At 42.9% G+C, this 18,663-nt stretch overlaps 1 protein-coding gene across 4 annotated transcripts in view; it reads left to right on the top strand.

Annotated features, from left to right (window-relative positions):
• Positions 1-18,099, top strand: part of TCF12 (transcription factor 12) — a 321,390-nt gene extending 303,291 nt beyond the window's left edge. For 3 of the 4 annotated variants that reach the window (XM_056130729.1, XM_056130728.1, XM_056130731.1), the window contains 5 exons: positions 4,181-4,295; positions 7,030-7,192; positions 10,096-10,328; positions 12,842-12,995; positions 15,810-18,099. In XM_056130729.1, coding sequence (XP_055986704.1) covers positions 4,181-4,295; positions 7,030-7,192; positions 10,096-10,328; positions 12,842-12,984 — 654 coding nt within the window. In that variant the 3' untranslated portion in view covers positions 12,985-12,995; positions 15,810-18,099. The remainder of the gene's footprint in view (positions 1-4,180; positions 4,296-7,029; positions 7,193-10,095; positions 10,329-12,841; positions 12,996-15,809) is intronic. The other variant, XM_056130730.1, reaches the window with a different exon arrangement.
• The last annotated feature ends 564 nt before the right edge of the window (positions 18,100-18,663 follow it).

Raw genomic sequence — 18,663 nt, 5'->3', positions numbered from 1 at the left:
CAGGCCCCCAACCAGTGTCAGGTTATTACTGAGCATCACCGGGTATTAGCCAATGCCCCCCACCTCCCCACCTCATTTTTTCAAAGAACATGACTTCTAATGCCTAATGAACTCACATAGTTTTAAGGTAAAGGTAAGGTAAAGGCCCTCCCGTTGATCGTCGATTTGCTCGAGCGGGCCCAGTAACGTCTCCATTGGAGACTTTGTTGTTTTAAAACTATAAAATCAATGACTGATATAATGATTGGTATAATCAATGACTGATCCTCTAAGTAGTATACTTAACTGATTTTAAGCAATGGTGATGAAACTTTACATTGCTTTACTGAAGAGGATTCAGAGTAGTTTACTGGGGTTGAAGGATTTGTTGGGGAGAAAAAGTGGATTCAGAGCATGGTAGTTTACTGGGGTTGAAGGATTTGTTGTGGAGAAAAAGTGGTTTTCATACTGGGCAGTAAACACAGTAGTATCAAAGATCTCATCTCTTAGTTGTGGCATCTGATACTGTTCTGATAATTTTTTTTTTCATTTTTGATCATTTTTCCTAAAATACCCAGTGGTATTTGCATGCCTTACTTTCCTGTTCCAGGGCAACTGTGACTTATTATATGTGATAAAAACTGAGAATACAAGGGGCTGGGGAGATAGAACAACATTAATTAGGTTCTTGCACCTGGCCAAACCCAGTTTGATCCCAGCACCAGATAGGGATCCCTAAGCACCATCAGTAGTGATTCTCTGAGCATAGCCAGGAGTAAACCTTGAGCACCACCAGATGTGGCCCAATAAACCACCATCCCCCCCCAAAAAAAAAATAACAAAGCAAATCTGAGAACTTAAATATTTAGTGCTTTTATTACCTGGCTACTATATATGTTTTGAAGGATTTTTATTGTTGTTGTTTTTTATTATTATTACTTTTTTGTAGCTTAGGTGACACGGTTTTAAAGGTGTTAACAGTCATAGTTTTGATGTTCAAAATTACCACACCTTCACTACCACCAAATCACCTGACAACCCTCTACCAGTACCCTATGTCATTTTTAGTCTGCCTCTTGTCACACTCATATGCACACACACACACACCCTGCTTGATGACTCAGTTTATCATTGTCCCTTGTTTTGTTTCTCTTTGTACCACAACCTCAAATAAGTGAGATTTTGGTATTTGTCCACCCTCTGGTTTTTTTTAACTTAACATGATACCTTCCGTTTCTATTCAAGTTGCAGCAAACTGCAAGATTTTCTTTCCTTGTAGCTCCATAGTATTCCATTATATATACATACCACAACTTATTTTGGTGGGGGAAATTGGGCCACACTTGAAAGTGCTTCAAGACTTTCCTTGGCGTTGTACTTAGTGGACCTTATGTGATGCTGGGGGATTTGAACTGGGGCTAGCCATGTGCAAGATAAGCACCTTCATCTCTGTATTATCTCTGGCCCTTATGGAACTTCTTTATCCACTCATCTGTAGTTGGGCGTTAGGGTTGTTTCCGTACCCTGGCTATTGTACATAGCACCTCAGTGAATATAGTTCTGCTTATATCTCTTTAAGTTAGTGTTTTGTGTTTTTAAGGTAGATGCCAAGAAGTGGAATCACTGGGTTATAGAGAAACTTTATTCCTATTTGCTATACCAGACACTATTCCCACGTGAGTGAGGATTCCTTTCTCACCACAGCTCCACTAGCTCTGCTTGTTTCCTCTTTTTGACTATTGTGCAATGACATCTAATTGTCTTTTTCTTACCTTTCTTGACGATGAAAACTCTTTTGTATGCCTTTTTGCCATCTGTATATCTTCTTCAAGGAAGCGTCTGTTCATGTTTTCTCCCCATGTTGGGGGTGTGGTGTTAGAGAATGGGCCATACCTGACAGTGCTCAGAGCATACTTCTGACTCTGAGCAGGGATCTATCCTGGCAGTGCACTGGGATCAGCTGCCTGCAAGACAAGCACCTCCTCAGCTGCATGTACTATCTCTCCAATCTTCTCTTTTTCCCCTTGTGAATCTAGCAAAGTTCCAGTCTTGTTTTCTTTTCTTTTTTTTTTTTTTTTATTTATTTATTGAATCACTGTGGGAAAGGTTACAACGCTTTCAGGTTTAGGTCTCAGTCATGCAAATATCAAACACATTTCCCTTTACCAATGCTTTTTTTTTTACCATGAAGAACCCCAATAAAACCCCACCCCCCACCCCTCCCAGTCCCTGTGGGGCAGATGAATTCTAGTTAACACTCTATCTGCTTTGATTAGATTCATTGTTTCAATAAAAGATTCACCACTATTATTTAGAGTTTACCCCCCCCCCAAAATCAGACATGCTGAAAAAGCATTGTGAAGTGATTTGCTTTCTACAGCTGGGTTCAAGAATTAAATGTTGGTTTTGGATTTCTGCTATTTTACTTATTGACCCTGGAAGTATTTCTACTGAAAGTCAGATAGTTAAGAAATTGGTTTCTGTGCTCTGGAGTCGTGGCCGTGCTGGAGAGCCGCTAGTGGGGGGCAACTGGTGGCCTCGGTAGGGTGTGAAGGGCGGACCGAAATGCCCCCCTTCCCATGAGGTTTTAGTCGCCCCCACACCCCCCGGCTCATACCTGCTGTCCACAAGGCTCCCATGCGGCTGCCATCTTTCTTTCCAGAGAGGAGAGGGTGAATGGGGCAACACCCTTTCCCCTCCGGACAGACATGATGGCCTGGATTAACGCATAGTCCTTTCACTTTTCTGCTCCAAGCTGCTGGGTTCTGCATTAAGTCCTTGTGCTTCTGGGGCTGTGGTCGTGCTGGAGAGCCACTCGTCCAGTCTTGTTTTCTTTTCAAAAAACAGCTTCTGGTTTGGTTTACCCTATATAATGTTTTTTTTTATTTCTATGTCATTGATATCTGCTCTGCCTTTTATTACTTCCTTCTTTTTTGGCATTTATATTATTCTTTTTCAAGCTGTGAGGTTAGTTTATTGACTTGAGATTTTCTTTTTTTTTTTTTTGAAATAAATAGATTTTTAAGGTGTGGAGGGGGAGAGAGTGAGAGAGGAATGCACTCAAGAGAGAGCTTGGGCTTCTCCAAGGTCAGAGAGAGCTCCTGCATACATCCTAGCATTAGACACAAAAGCATGAAAGTACACATCTCAAGAGGGGAGATGCAGGCGACGCGTGCTCAGCAGTGTGGGCGCAAGCAGCACATGGGCTCGGGCAGTGTATGCACTGACTTAAGATTTTCTGTGAGTCTATATTGTCATGAACTTTCCTCTCAGTTCTGCTTTTGCTGTGTTCCATAGGTTCTGGTACTTTCGTTTTCGTTCTCATTCATTTCAAGGAGTCTCTGCAAGGCTAGTGCCCTGCCCACTATACTCTATACTATCTCCAGTCCCTGACCCAGTGGCTTTTTGACAGTATATTACTCAGTTTCCAAATGTTTTAACTTTCCCTGCTTTCTTCAGTTTTAATTTCATGCTGATTTTGCTGTTCTTTTCAAAATTTTGAAGATTAGCAGTTAGAAGAAATAACAAAGTGTCAAAGTATCAAAAATAAATTCATGAAAATTTAAATATATTTAATTAGTACATGAAATAAGTTAGTTTGGGGAGGCGTTTGCTTTGGTTTTGGTTTTCAGGTCCCTTAAGAATCTTTCCTGGCAGTGCTCAGGACCATGTGTGGTACCAAAGATTGAATTGGGGTTAACATTGTAAAAGGCAAATGCCTTTACCCCCAACTGTCTCTCCAGACTATGGGCTGGTCTTATTGATGAATAGATTTTATAATATATGTTTTATGTCTTATCTCTATTAGTTGATTTGCTTGTGACAAAAATTTTATGCAGGGACTGAAATGATAGCACAGTGGGTAGAGCATTTGCCTTGCATACGCCTGACTTGGGTTCTATTCCCAGCATCCCATATAGTCCTCTGAGCACCGCCAGGAGTAACCCCTGTGCATCACCAGGTATGACCCAAAAAGAAAAAAAAAATTGTGCAATGTAAATTTTGAAAATTTGAGCGTTTTTTAAAAATATTATGATTTAAAAGCCAATATTGATTGTAATTTTTCAAAAACTAGAAAAGTAGCATCTGAATAAAATTGATAAACAAATGTAACTTTTTAAAAGCTCTTCTAAGCTCAAAGGAAGAATTTGGAATTCATTGGCTCTGAGTTGTCTTGACTGTGTTCCTGGTTTCCCTTTAGGTTGGAACTCACCGAGAAGACTCCGTCAGTCTCAATGGCAATCATTCAGTCCTGTCGAGTACAGTCACTGCTTCAAGCGCAGACTTGAACCAAAAAACACAAGAAAATTACAGAGGTAACTCTACTGTTGAGGGTTTTGATAGGGAGGGGGATTTGGCTGTGCTCGGCAGTTGACCGCCACTGGTGCTTCGAGATCATGTAGTGCTGGGGATTGAATTTAGTTTGATTACATGCAAGGCGAGTGGAATAACACCTATACGTCACTCTCTGACCCCTCTACACGCTATTGTTTGCCAACAGTAACGCGGACAAAGATACCCTTGGGAACACTGTATACTTTTCTAAAAGGCAATTTTCCATCTGTGGGCTTAGTCATCTTAAGTGAGGGAATTACAAACAGTAGTCCTTTTGTATTGATACAAAGGGTCAATATTTAGAGTTCCACTTGGCCCTTTGGCTACCAGTCACAGATCATATTGATGGATGAAACTCACATGCAAGCTGTTGCTTGGTATTCACTGGTCCTCTTCTTGCCTGGCCCTACCCTCTGTCTCTCTTCCTTAATAACTTCCCTTTATGACTGAGGCTTCATGGATTTTACAGGCAGTGAGAGAAAAAGAATATAGTAGGAGACCTTGAATAGAATTTGTTTAACATTCTTATTGGCAAAAAAGTCACTCCCTGGCCAGGAATTTTTATGTTCTCCCCACATCACCCTGAATTTTCTTTAGCTACTTTGTTCTCTTCCGCATCCCAGAGGTGGGTGTATTGGGTTAATTGGTGTCTTTGAATTGTCTGGGCTATGGGCATGTGAGGAAGTGCTTTGAGGACACCTGCAGTGGAAGGGTGGACCCAAGGAGCAGCCCACCTTGTGATGACACACACTGACAGATCAGACACAAGCCACTGAGGGCCCAGACTGAAATAAATGGGCTGGAAAATGAATGAATCGATGAATGAATAGAATGTTTCTAATAGTATTAGAAATCTTTCAGATTTTAGAAATTTGGTCATGTTTAAAAACTGCGAGTATATATCAGAAGTCTATATCAGTATTTGGCAAAATTAATTTTATTAAATGTCATTTTGCTTAAAGTCACAATTTCTCAAACTATTGACAGCATTAAGCAACACCATAAACTGAGAACTCTGATGACAGTAGCTGTTGGTTAGATTATACTTTAGAGAAATGGACAATTCTCATGAAAAGCAAACGGATAAAAATTTTGGTAGCATTTCTCAAGAAATACAATTTATATCAAATTCAGTGATAAAGTTCTTAGCATTATATTTAACCATAGCATCTGTTTTGTTAAAAGAATGTTAGGGCCGAGGAAAATAGCTACGAGGCCAGACATGCCTAGGAATGGCGGCCCACTGCTGCATGTGTCCCTGGTGGTCCCAGCACGGGGTCACCCAGGCAAGCCCTCATCACCAGCCAGACTCTGAACCATTGTGTTCAAATGGCCATTCATCTCTGGGATGGCCCCCTGAGCACTGCTTGGAACCCCCACATTCCCTCCACCTTTTAAAAAAACAATAGAAGCAGAGAAACAAAGATGGTGATTACTTCCTTTGCCTTAAAATTCAGTATTTTAAAATGCAGTTTCTGGGTGGTTGGTGTGGGGTTTTTTTGTTTCTGTTTTGTTTTGTTTTGCTTTTTGGGTCACACCCAGCGATACACAGGGGTTACTCCTGGTTCATGCACTGGCCGTGCTCGGGGGACCATATGGGATGCTGGGAATCGAACCCAGGTCGGGCTGCATGCAGGGCAAACACCCTACCTGCTGTGCTATCACTCCAACCCCAGTTTCTGTATTTTTACAGAGAAGTCCTAAACAAAGCCAACTGTTACCCCAAAACTAATAATAATAATAATAATAACAGCTTCTGCTAGACACGTCACACCCAGTGATGTTCAGGGGTTACTTCTGGCTCTGCAGTCAGGAATTACTCCTGGCAATACTCAGGGGACCATATGGGATGCTGGAAGTCGAACCCAGGTCGGGCTGCATACAGGGCAAACACCCTACCTGCTGTGCTATCACTCCAACCCCAGTTTCTGTATTTTTACAGAGAAGTCCTAAACAAAGCCAACTGTTACCCCAAAACTAATAATAATAATAATAATAACAGCGTCTGCTAGACACGTCACACCCAGTGATGCTCAGGGGTTACTTCTGGCTCTGCAGTCAGGAATTCCTCCTGGCAATACTCAGGGGACCATATGGGATGCTGGGAATCGAACATGGGTTGACTGCGTGCAAAGCAAATACCCTACCTGCTGTGCTATCGCTCCAGCCCGTCAGTTGTCTTAAGGTCAGGCTTGTTCTGTTTGTTTGTTTTTGGCCACACCCGGTATTGCTTAGGACTCACTACCGTCAGGCTTGGAACCATAAGCTGTGCCAGGGATCAAACCAGGGTCGACTGCATGCAAGGCAAATGCTTACGTACTGTACTATCTCTCTGACCCCTAAACATTGATACTCTTAAAAAAAATAATAATTTCCTCAGGTCAAGAGAGATAACACATTGGGTAGGTGTGCTTACCTTGCATGCAGTACACCCAGGTTCAATCCATGGCATCCCATATGGTTCCTGAGCCTTCTAGGAGTGAGTGATTCCTCAGCATAGAGCCAGGAGTAACCCTTGAGCACTGCTGGGTGTGTCCCAACAGCCTCTCAAAATTTCTTTCTCTGAGATTTGTGGACGTGTTCTTTTCAGCTCTGATTTTATCATAACACTCAAAACTAAGGATTTTTGCCAGCTACTTTTTTCTCAGTACTTTAAAGTCTCAGTACTAATTTATAAATGAATCTGCACATTGTATGTCTTTTTCTCTTTGTTAGGTGGCTTGCAGAGTCAGCCTGGAACTGTTGTTCCAACAGAAATAAAAATTGAAAACAAAGAAAAAGATGAAAACCTCCATGAACCTCCTTCATCAGATGACATGAAATCAGATGATGAATCCTCCCAAAAAGATATCAAGGTTTCTTCTAGAGGCAGAACAAGGTATATGTTTGCATTCAGAAATTAAATTTCTCTTGTGTGTCAAGGGTCCTTGAAAAGTTGAAAGGTTTCATAAATATATTCATTGTTAGCTGTATTCTGGATATTGTGTTGAGACTGTGTAATGTCTTTTAATCTTCACAGTATCCCAAAAAGAGGCATGTAAAGCTGACTTCAAAACTATAATGTAAGCTTTCCCTTACACAGACAAGTTTAGGGGTTAGTATAAAAAAGAATTACCCTGCTCACCTTGGTGCTTATAGTATAGTAAGACAGTTTGAGGATAAAGTAGATAAAGCAAGCTGAATTGTTCTGTATAGACAATTGGAATATACTTACATATATATTAAATATACATATACTAAATATGCATACCTGGAATCCTGTGTTGTACTGCCACTAACGAGCCTTACCGGTGTATGGCTGTTACTGATTTTTCTAGATCTGGTGGTGGTTTTCGCCTGCGCTGCACAGAGTCCCGGAACATTATAGAAATATGGCCCCCGACCTGTACTCAGTAAAAATCAGCCTCTGGTAGGACCTTTGCTGCACCATGGAAGATTCTTAGAGGGGCCCACATTTGGAAACCTGGCTTTCAGAGCCACAGTTGGTAGCAGTGCCCGGGGCCACATCCACCTAGTGGCTTGGGTGTTACTTCTCCCAGGACTCAGTGTGCCTGCGGCGTGAGGTTCCAACCTAAGCCTCCACATGCTTAATACTATCTCCCCAACCCCTCAGAGAACACTTCTTTTTTTTTCTTTGCTTTTTTTTTCCCTCTCTTTTTGTTTGTTTTGGTGTCACACCCAGCAGTGCTCAGGACTCGGGGAGCTGCTCTCAGGGACCAGGGTGCTGGGAATCATACCAGGTTCTGCCTTGTGCAAGGTAAACACCCTACAGGCTGTACTATCACCCCAGTCCCTCAAAAGAATATTCTTGACTATTAACTAGTAAGAATCACTCTTTATTGAAGTTCCCTAGGTAATTGAGAAGAGGTAAAAAAAAAAAATCTATGTTATAACTTTGTAAAAAATACTCCCACAGCACCTCCTGCAAATGTTCTTCATGATTACTTAGTTCATTTTCATTACAGAAGTTTAAAAGCACACATAAAAGTCACAAACTCCACTACCAAGTGTTACCCACTGCTTAAACAGCAAACACTGCTGAGAAAGGAATATCTTCTTCCATTTGTTTGGGTTTTGGAGTACGGAAGGGGCAGAACACTGGGTGATGCCAAGGGCTTCCTCCTGGCCCTGCACTTAGGGTTCACTCCTGGTGGGGGGCAGGGTACAAAGGGATCAAACCAGGGTTGGCTGTATTCAAGGTAAATGCCTTTACCCCTATCCTATCTTTCTGACCTCTCAAGAAATATCTTTTTCCACAAAGTTTTTAAATTGGAATTAAACTGGACATACATTTTGTAGTTCCAACATTTTTTAGTCAACACTATGTTTTTAAATTTTTTACCTGTCCTTTGGCTGGAGCAATAGCACAGGGGGTAGGGTGTTTGCCTTGCATGAGGTCAACCTGGGTTCGATTCCTCCATCCCTCTTAGAGAGCCTGGCAAGCTACTGAGAGAGTATCCTGCCCACACAGCAGAGCCTGGTAAGCTCTCCATGGCATATTCGATATGCCAAAAACAGTAACAAGGGGCTGGAGCGATAGCACAGCAGGTGAGGCGTTTGCCTTGCACACAGCCAACATGGCTGACACAGGTTCGATTCCCAGCATCCCATATGGTCCCCCGAGCACCGCCAGGAGCAATCCTGAGTGCATGAGCCAGGAGTAACCCCTGAATGGAAACGTTACTGGTGCCCGCTCAAGCAAATCTATGAACAATGGGAAGACAGTGCGACAGTGCTGCCTGTCCATGAGTTGTTTTCTGCAACATTTGTGATTTCCTTTTAGCCAGCTTTATTGAGGCTAGTTCACATATGCTCGAGCGGGCCCAGTAACGTCTCCATTGGAGACTTTGTTGTTACTGTGGCATATCAAATACTCTCGGTAGCTTGCCGGGCTCTCCGAGAGGGGCGGAGGAATCGAACTCGGGTCGGCCATGTTGGCTGCGTGCAAGGCAGACGCCCTACCCGCAGTGCTATCGCTCCAGCCCCTTGTTACTGTTTTTGTTCACATATAGTAAAACACAACAATATTATGCTTAGTTTTTGTCTTTTAACAAACTTGTACAGTCATATAACCATCATCACACAGTGTAGAATATCTCTACCATCTAAAAAGTTAACACAGAGAACTCAATGAACTGAGTTCCTGTTTCGCATGCATAGGTCCAGATTTGATCCCTGGCACCACATCGCATCACCAGGAGTGATCTCAAGTCTTAAGGAGTGTGGCCCAAACACACATACACACACCCTTAATTTGTGTACCATTTTAGCTGGTACCCTTTTCCTGCCTCTGGTTCCCTCTGGTCTGCCTTCAGTTTCCATAGTTAAGTTGTTTTCAGAATTTCTTTCAGATCAGTTTATAAAGAGTTTCACTAGTTTAGAGAGATTCTTACTGTAATGTGCAATAAAAAATCCACTTTAAAATGCATGTGACAAAAGTTAAACTTCTTGACTTCACGTATGCATTGAAGAAAGACTGGAAAGTCACAAGCCCAGGGAGAGCAAGCCCGCATGTAAAGCACTCGCCGTGCACGTGGCTGAGTCCGTCAGTCTTTGCGCTTCTTGGCTGCTCAGCATTGTCAGGGACAGCCCTGAGGCGTTTCTGGTTGTGCCCCACATTTCCCCCACCCGCCCCCCAAAAAATAGGGAATTGGAAAGAAGTCATGCAAGTGGAGCTTTTACTATTGTTACTGAAAGTTGAGGTTGGTTTTCATTTTCCCCTCTATAACTATGTAATGTTCTCGGGAATCTAACAGATATTGTTGATAATCTGTCTTCCAGCAGTACTAATGAAGATGAGGATTTGAACCCAGAACAGAAAATAGAGAGGGAAAAAGAGAGGCGGATGGCTAACAACGCCAGAGAACGCTTGCGTGTGCGGGATATCAATGAGGCATTCAAAGAGCTCGGCCGGATGTGCCAGCTTCATTTGAAGAGTGAGAAGCCCCAGACGAAGCTCCTCATCCTCCACCAGGCTGTGGCGGTCATCCTCAGCCTGGAGCAGCAGGTCAGAGGTGAGTGTGCTCGGCAGAGCTCCGTGACTTGCTTCTGCAGGAGACCGTTTGTCTCCATGCCTGTTTGGGTACGTGCTTTGTGAGTGCTGTTATTCCTGCGTTGCCCCATCAGGATGATCCTTGGTGGTTCTCTCCTCTTTCAGCATCTGTCAGTCCGTCTTCCTGCAGAGCCGCCTCGGGCTGCCTGGAGCCCCATTCTTGCTGTTCTGATCTCGGGCGTTACCGCCCTTACCTTCTGGGACTTGTCCTCTTTTCTCTTCCTCACACTTTCCCCATTTCTCAGTTTTGTGATTTTCCTTTTTGGAGGGTAGGTGTGGGTGGAGCCACGCCCAACTCCAGCCAGAGTCAGTCGTCCTGAGCTGCTTCCAGCCCCTGCTGCTGGTCAGCTGCCCCTGAGGCTGACCCCCTTCACCCCCTAGCAGTTGTTTGGACTCAGTACTAACATTTCGTTCCTTTGGGTCAGTTGAGCCCTCCTGCATCACCTCATATGGATGACTTGCCCCGCGCCTTAGTGGTCTCAGGCTGCTTTGTTGACTCTAGATCCAGAAAGCTCGGAGTTCCTCAGGCGGTATGCACTGACTGCTCGCATGTTTGTATGCTCATGCGTGCTTGCTCTTACGCCTGTCTCTATTTTCTCTTTAGTTAGTCAGCCCTCCTTATTTCTAAGTTCTCATGTCTTTTTCTAAATTCAGGGGCTTAGAACACAATGAAATTATAAATGGTCATCACCAGTCAGCTAAGTTTACCATAGTAGTCTTTTGCAACTCAAAAGTGGACTATAACATATACTCTTTAAAAGGTGTGTTACAAATTTTAGCTAATACCTCAAATTTAAATCACAAACAAAAGATTATAGCAGAGAGCATCAAGGGTTGAATATCTTTTTTCTTTTCTGTTTTGTTTTGGGATCTTACCTAGCAGTGCGTAGAATTGAGCCCAGGGCTCCGGCATGCATGCATAGCATGTGTCTCAGCCCTCTGAGCCATCTCCCCAGCCAGGGGTTGGAGATCTTATGCTTAAAATAGGAGTAAAGGGACCTGAAGAGAGTCCAGCAGGTAGGGCACTCGCCTCGCCTACAGCCAGTCTGGGCTTGAGCCATGGCATCCCATAGGTTTCCCCAAGCCTCACCTGGGCAGTCTAAGCATATGAAGTACAGAACCAGGAATAAGCTCTGAACTCTGCCAGGTGTGACCTAAAAACAGAATATAAAATTAATGTAAAGAAAATATAACAGCCAGGGAGAGAGAGCAGGCAGAGCACCTGCTTTTCCTCAGGAAGCTCAGGTTCAGTCCCTGCCCAAAGGGTCCCCTGAGCATCACCCAGAGGTACCTCCCAGCAGGAGGACCAGGAGTCAGAAGAGGCAGAAGGGAGAGGAGAAAGAGAATGTTTCAGTCCAGTGGCTTTTCCTTTCTTTTCTCTCACATGATGATTCCCCGTATTTCTGCAAATAACCACTTTTACAGTTCAGTCTTGGTGAGTTAGCACATTTCTAATAGAAAAGTGATGAGGGTACTGCTGTTTTGGAGGGCGGGAATGAGGAACTGGTCAAGTTCCAGGTAAGACACAGATGCGATGTGCCTCTAGAGAATGTCAGCTTTCATTCCAGTTCAGCATCCCAGGAGCTCATCACTCAGCAGGACAGGTACTCACCAGAACATTGGAGTCACACAGAAGAGCTTCTGTTGGATGCTGCTGTCAATGAGATGAAACTGGGGAAACTAAGTCATAAACAGAAAAGAGAGAAACCATGAAAGTGGTCATGAATAAGTATGAAACTGGAAGCATGTTTCACACTGCGCTTGTGTGTGAATGCATTACTGTCCCATCTGTTTACATACAGCCAGTATGGAAAGATCAGACACAGAGCTTGAACATTCCCACAGAAAGAAAGGAAAAGTACGAGAAGCCAAGTACGGGGTACTCTCACTGATCTGTGTGCTTAGAGAAACAACCAAGGCTATAAAGTAATGCACTCAGACCATAAATATCATCAGCTAGGGGCTGGAGAGATAGCACAATGGGTAGGGTGTTTGCCTTGCACATGTCCGACCCGGGCTCAATTCCCAGCATCCCATATGGTACCCTGCATACCGCCAGGAGTAACTCCTGAGTGCAAAGCCAGGAGTAACCCCTGTGCATTGCCAGGTGTGACCTAAAAAAAAGAAAAAAAAATGTCATCAGCTAATAGTGCCAGGAACAGGGCAGGCAGGGCAGAGATCCGACAGAGGACAGTAGTGGAGGGCCAGGGCATCTCTGTGTCTGTGTTGTCCACAGTTAAGTTTATGGTATTGGTCACAATACTGTTGAACATGCCCACAGAAAGAAAGGAAAAGTACTATTGGTCACAATAGTGTTGTGAACAATACCATAAACTTAACTACTACCGTGACCTAATTACCTGGACCATAATACTAATCATCTTTAAAATAATAGCAAAGTTTCCCCTTTTAAGGCCTTAGATCCTGATTTTATAACTACAAACATAATGCTAAGATTTTTTTTTCCCATTTCAGAAAGGAACCTTAACCCCAAAGCAGCCTGCCTTAAAAGAAGGGAAGAAGAAAAAGTTTCTGCCGTATCGGCAGAGCCACCAACCACATTGCCAGGAGCCCATCCTGGGCTTAGTGAAACTACCAACCCTATGGGTCATATGTAAACATCAGCCAGGTAAGCATGTGTGTAAAATCAGGAAACAACCTGATTCATTCCAACTCAGCCTTTACCTAGATTCTCACTGCATGTGATAATGGTCATGAACGGTTCAAAGTTACAGTAATATATACCTTTCTATCATAGAGTCAGAATTAGAAATTGCGAACTGTTATTCTCTCCCAAGTGTGATAAGAGTCTCATGATTGATAAAGAATGTGGTGGTTGGAGCAGGAGAGAATACAGCAGGTGGTACTGCTGCCTTGCACGTGGCCACCTGGGTTTGATGCCCAGCACCCGTTATCACACCCTCATCCCCAGCCCTGCCAGGAGCGTTCCTAAACGCAGGGCCAGGAGGATTCCCTGAGCACTTCCCAAAGGGAAAAAAAGAGAATTTGAGTGTATCTTGTTCTGAATCATCACATGTACTTGATCTGTTATTTTGATATTTTGATCCAAGATGACAGTAGTGCAGTGGCTCATCCACCAACAAACATTTTTGCTGCCAGGAATGTCTCTCGTTCCTCTACTTGGGATATTTAACTGTAATCAACCAGTTTTCTGTTAGCCAGTTACCACTTCTTTATCACTAAACCTTTCATATACAAAGAAACTAATGCTTGCTACCATTAGAGTCAATAATGTAAATTTATACCACATAGCTGCTTTACATGTTATAAGTCCATCTTACACCATCTAAGATCCTTGAATGGATTTAAAGACTTTTGTTGTTGTTTTTGGGGGAGGTGGGAGCCACATCTGAAAATGCTCAGGGGTTACTCCTGGTGTGCAGGGAACCATTTTGGATGCTGCGAATCGAACCCCAGGTCAGTCGCATGTAAGGCAGACGCCTTACTCACTGTACTGTCTCCAGACCCTAATGGCATTTTTTGTGCCTGAACCAAATGCCCTCCCCTGGAGCTTTCTGCCCAAGTATCTGTACGTAATTTTTATCATCTTTTTCTCAGTTATATAAATTCAAAGTATCTACAATGTAAGTTGTAAAGTTAATGTTTAGGTGACAGGAATTATAACATAGCTTATTAAATATTTGGGCCAGTAGCATTTTAGCCAGCAGTGCCTTCAGTGGTATGTGATTCTTTGCCCAATTTTATCATTAGACTAAAATCAGTAATGGTGGAGCTCAAGAGAATGCAGCAGATGGGGCATTTGCCTTGCACGCAGCTAACCCAGGCTTGATCCCAGCATCCAGTACCGCCAAGAGTGATCCCTGAGCAGAGTCAGGAATAATCCCTGGTACCGGCAGGGGTAGCCAAAACCCCCGCCACCCCCAAGAAAACCTTAAGTTGAACTGTTGGGCGGTATGGTTAGTTTCACCAAGAGATCTGGCTTTATCTGGATTCTTTGTAGGACTGGAGAACAAGCATAGACCCCCAAGATCAGTTTCCTGGCAGGACCTCTTCTCCCTGCCCGCCCCCACCCCCACAGAGACTGCTGCCGTGATCTTGAATAGAGTTCCTTTCCCAGGCAGTGTCACTAAACCAGCACTGAGATTATTGTTCAGTAAGGATGCAGTGGTGTGATTCTTCTCAAACTTTTTTCATTGGAAATGGAAAATTCTGTGGGCCAGGGCTCTTGAGGAGAGTTTTTATCTTCCATGTGTGAGACCCTGGGTTTGATTTCCAGCACTACACAGACACCAAAAAATACAAATGTGTGTATGTGTGTGTGTCAGATTTTATACTATGTATTATTACATTGAAAAATAGCTAGAAAAATAAATTTTTATTAAGAAAAAAGTGGGGCTGAAGCGATAGCACAGCAGGTAGGGTGTTTGCCTTGCATGGGGCCAAAGAAAAAAGTGGGGCTGAAGTGATAGCACAGCAGGTAGGATGTTTGCCTTGCATGGGGCCAACCCAGGTTCAATTCCCAGCATCCCATATGGTCCCCCAAGCACCGCCAAGAGTAATTTCTGAGTACAGGAGTAACCCCTGTGCACCTCCAGGTGTGACCCAAAAAACAAAAAAAAAAGAAAAAAAGTAGGGACTGGAGTGATAGCACAGTGTTTACCTTGCACGTGGTAAAGCCGGGTTCGATTCCCAGCACTGCCAGGTGTAATTCCTGAATGCAGAGCCCGAAGTAATCCCTGAGCATCGCTGGGTGTGACCCAAAAAGAAAAACGCAGTTTTGTGTTTTGGGCCACACCGAGCTATGCCCAGGGTTTACTTCGGGCTCAGTGCTGGGTATCAAACCCAGATTGGTGGCATGCATGACTAATGCTCTCCCCACTGTGCATTCTGCCCAGCCCCCTAGAATAAAATTTGTTTTATTTATGGAAATATATTTATGGAAAATATATGGATTTATGGGGAAAAATTATGGAAATAAATTTATGGAAAAATATTATAAACCAGAAACTGGGACTGGTGTGGAAATGATTACAAAATGGTCTCTTCCCTGGGAAGCTTGCAGTTGACCTGAGTTGGCTGTGACTGGGTCGGACCATGAGGGAGCTAGTGAGGTGAACTGGCTCCTGTGGCCATTGTGTGCTCAGACATGGTCTCGCCACCAGGCAGTAGATGAGTCAGACCTCAGAGCTCATGTTTCACCCACTTAAAATTTCACCAAAATCAAGGTTTGCGTAATTGCTGTAATATGGTCCTGTTGGTCACGGGCCATTGTCTCCTGGCCACACGTACATCAACTGCATCTTAACAGGAAGAACTCAGTCACGAGTCACTTAGCAGAATGCTGATGCAGTGTGAACTGGGGTGTGAGTGAGGCCCGTCGGGTGGTGGTCTGGGAATGCGTCCGTTTACAACTGGAACGTCCTAACGGGCTCTCTTCTCTCCTCCGTGCTCACTGGCTCAGCTTCAGAGTCCTCGGTAGCTAGATAGAAGGTGACGTCTCCTCAGAGGACTTGGACAGCTCAGAGTTTCTGAAGACACAAACCTGATAGGAGGGAGAAGGAAGATACAAAACACTTGAAGCAAGAACGCAAATGTTATCCTACGATCAAAGCCACTGGCCAACTCTTGGTCTCCGAAGTGAAGATAGGAGCTCATCTGACAGACATCAGCACAGCGTCCTGTGGCAAGCCGTGTCGCTTCTGCACAATCAGAGACTGTCTCGATCTCTCCACTTACTGTGGAAGTTGCCTTGTGCCTAAACTGAATTGACAAATGCATTGTAACTACAAATTTTATTTATTGTATGGAACTGTAAGGTCTACATGTAAAGGGAAAAGGTTAATGTGGAAAGCTGATGTACACTCAGCTGATGCCAGCATTCGTCAAAGCTGTTCACATCAGAGAACAAAGCAGTGACCACCCTTGGCCCTCAGCATTCCCGGCACACCTGTCAGTGTCTTAGAGGAAGGGAAGGCACTCGCTGCCCTCTCCTGTCCTTTGCCATATAAATAGTGTTTTCCATTGAAATAGGGAAATATGACTTGGTATAGCATTTCTTGCTCATTTTTTTCATTCGTTTTACTTTCTCTTTGTGAGTGTCACATTTGGTCTATGAGTCGGAAATAGTTCATGGTCACAAATCCCCTGCGCTGCCCAGTGCTTGCGTATTTCCCTTGCAAGAATAAGCAAAAGCCATCTGTGACCATAGCCTGGCTAAGATTTTTGAAAGGGAAAATTTTGTCCCCTAAATTTTCCCTCAGATAAACATTATTTTATTCTAATAATAACCAAGACTTTTCAAGCTTCTAGATTTCATAGAAGAGCTTGTAATAGCAAGAAGTATAAATTGCAAGAAAAAATTACTTTTTAGAAATTGCTTTGTTTTCCAAGCAATAAGTACTACATACATATAGTACTTGTAAAGTGTTAGCTGTGAGTAAGCACAAAACAGACTTAAAAAGATTTTTCAGACTATGATGATGGTGGTAAACATTTAAAAAAAAATCCAGTGGTCCCCAAGGCAGGTAGTGTGATAAGTGGACACACCACTCTGAGGCTCGTCACCTAATGGGGACAAGAGCAGTGGTCACTGTGTGCCCTTGTCCTAGCCTTGATTTCTCTGTCACTGGATGGCTGGCCGCTGGGGAGGATTTCAGCAGGTGATTTGACCAGTTGCTGCCATCTGCCCCACCCCACGAAGATGAGCCAGATTAGCATTAAACCAGTCCTGGCCGGTCCTTCTTAATACTGTGCGATAGGCACCCATCTGTCTCCAACCTTTAAGAGTTTTATGAGATCTCATAATCACTTTGAACTTCCATGAAATTTGTCTTCCAACAGTCCTGGGAGAAAAAAAAATGCTAAACAAGGTTGTCTTGGCTTAATAATTCCTTAGAGCATTCAGTATCAATAATGGCAATCAGCACACAGAAGGAAGGACCCAAATCACTCTGTAATGTAAAGATTTCTGTTAATTTGCAAGAACAAAAACAATTATGACAGAACCTTAGCTCCTCCAATCACAATGATTCCTAACAAATCAGTCTTTGTAAACTTAGTGGATTTTTGGTTCTTTTAATTGCATACAGTTACATCAGACTCTCTCCGTGGCCTTGTTCATTTCAGTGTTAATCAGCTAAACAGAAGTCGTTGCTTATGTGTGAGTGAGCGTGTGCCACTGCCCGGCCTTTCTCCTTCGGAGCTTGTCGTCTTTTTCGCTATATTAGACTTTGCAGTATGCCCAGAAGCTTTCCTTCATAAAATAGAAAGAAAAAAACATTTGGCTTATTTTTCACTGTAGCTAGTCTTTTATACAATAATCTTGTAAGAAAATTTCTTGAATTCTAAATATTACTCTTTCTAGATTTTTGAAATCGAAAAGTTTTCAGTAAAAAGTTTCTTACTTTATTTTATTATATTAGGTAGTAAAAATGTAGGGTTATTTACCATAACCTGTTCATTAATATCAGAAATTTACAATAGCATTTTAAGACCATAGTAGGATTCTAGCTTACCGTGTAGTACCTATGGAGTATTGTAAGAGCTAATTGTCCGAGATGAATTGCTTCTCATCTTGTTCTCCAGTTTCCATTGTTGGTTTATTACAGATTTGTATCCTGTGTCAAATTCAAGGTATTATTGATAAACCTTTTCAACCAGCAGCAAGAAGTTCAAAGTTTTTTCTGTCGCTATAACAGAAATCACAATATGTATATAACATTTATGTAGCAATAAATGTGCCATCTTTTTTTTAACATAGTGAACTGGTGAATTTTTTACATTCCGTTCTCAGAAAACAATCCATTTTATTTCCTCCATGTCTTTTCTCCTAAAATGCCTAGCACTGCTTTGCTTTGCTTTCCCTGGCCAGTTTCATTGATAGGTAATTGACATCTTAACAAGTTTAAGGCGCTCAGTGTAGTCGATCTGTGGCAGCATTGTGAAATGATTACCACACTGAAGTTAGTTAACACACCATCCCCTGACATGCTTTTAAAGCCCACACAGCTTTATACCTAACTACGTTAGCTACAAGGTGATTTGGAAAACAAGTTTCCCAATCAGAGGACAGACTCGGGCTTGTAGGATTCAGTGGATAACCTGCCTGGTAGCTTCTCCAGGTTGTGTATTTCTTCTCTCGCCTTTTTTTTTTCTTTTCCTTTTCCTGAAGGCAGCCCAGATAGCAATTAACAGTAGAATTGTTAGGATCAACTAATTGCAATTCTAGAAGAATTTTTTTTAAAGATGGGCAAAGACTTTGAGGGCTTTTCAAGTTAACATTCCTCCAACCACTGTCATGTGTGTGAAGTCCTTTT

The sequence above is a fragment of the Sorex fumeus genome, unplaced genomic scaffold (genome assembly GCF_029834395.1).
Source record: "Sorex fumeus unplaced genomic scaffold, SorFum_2.1 ptg000081l, whole genome shotgun sequence".
NCBI lineage: Eukaryota > Metazoa > Chordata > Mammalia > Eulipotyphla > Soricidae > Sorex > Sorex fumeus.
This window is presented reverse-complemented; position numbering and strand designations above follow the sequence as displayed.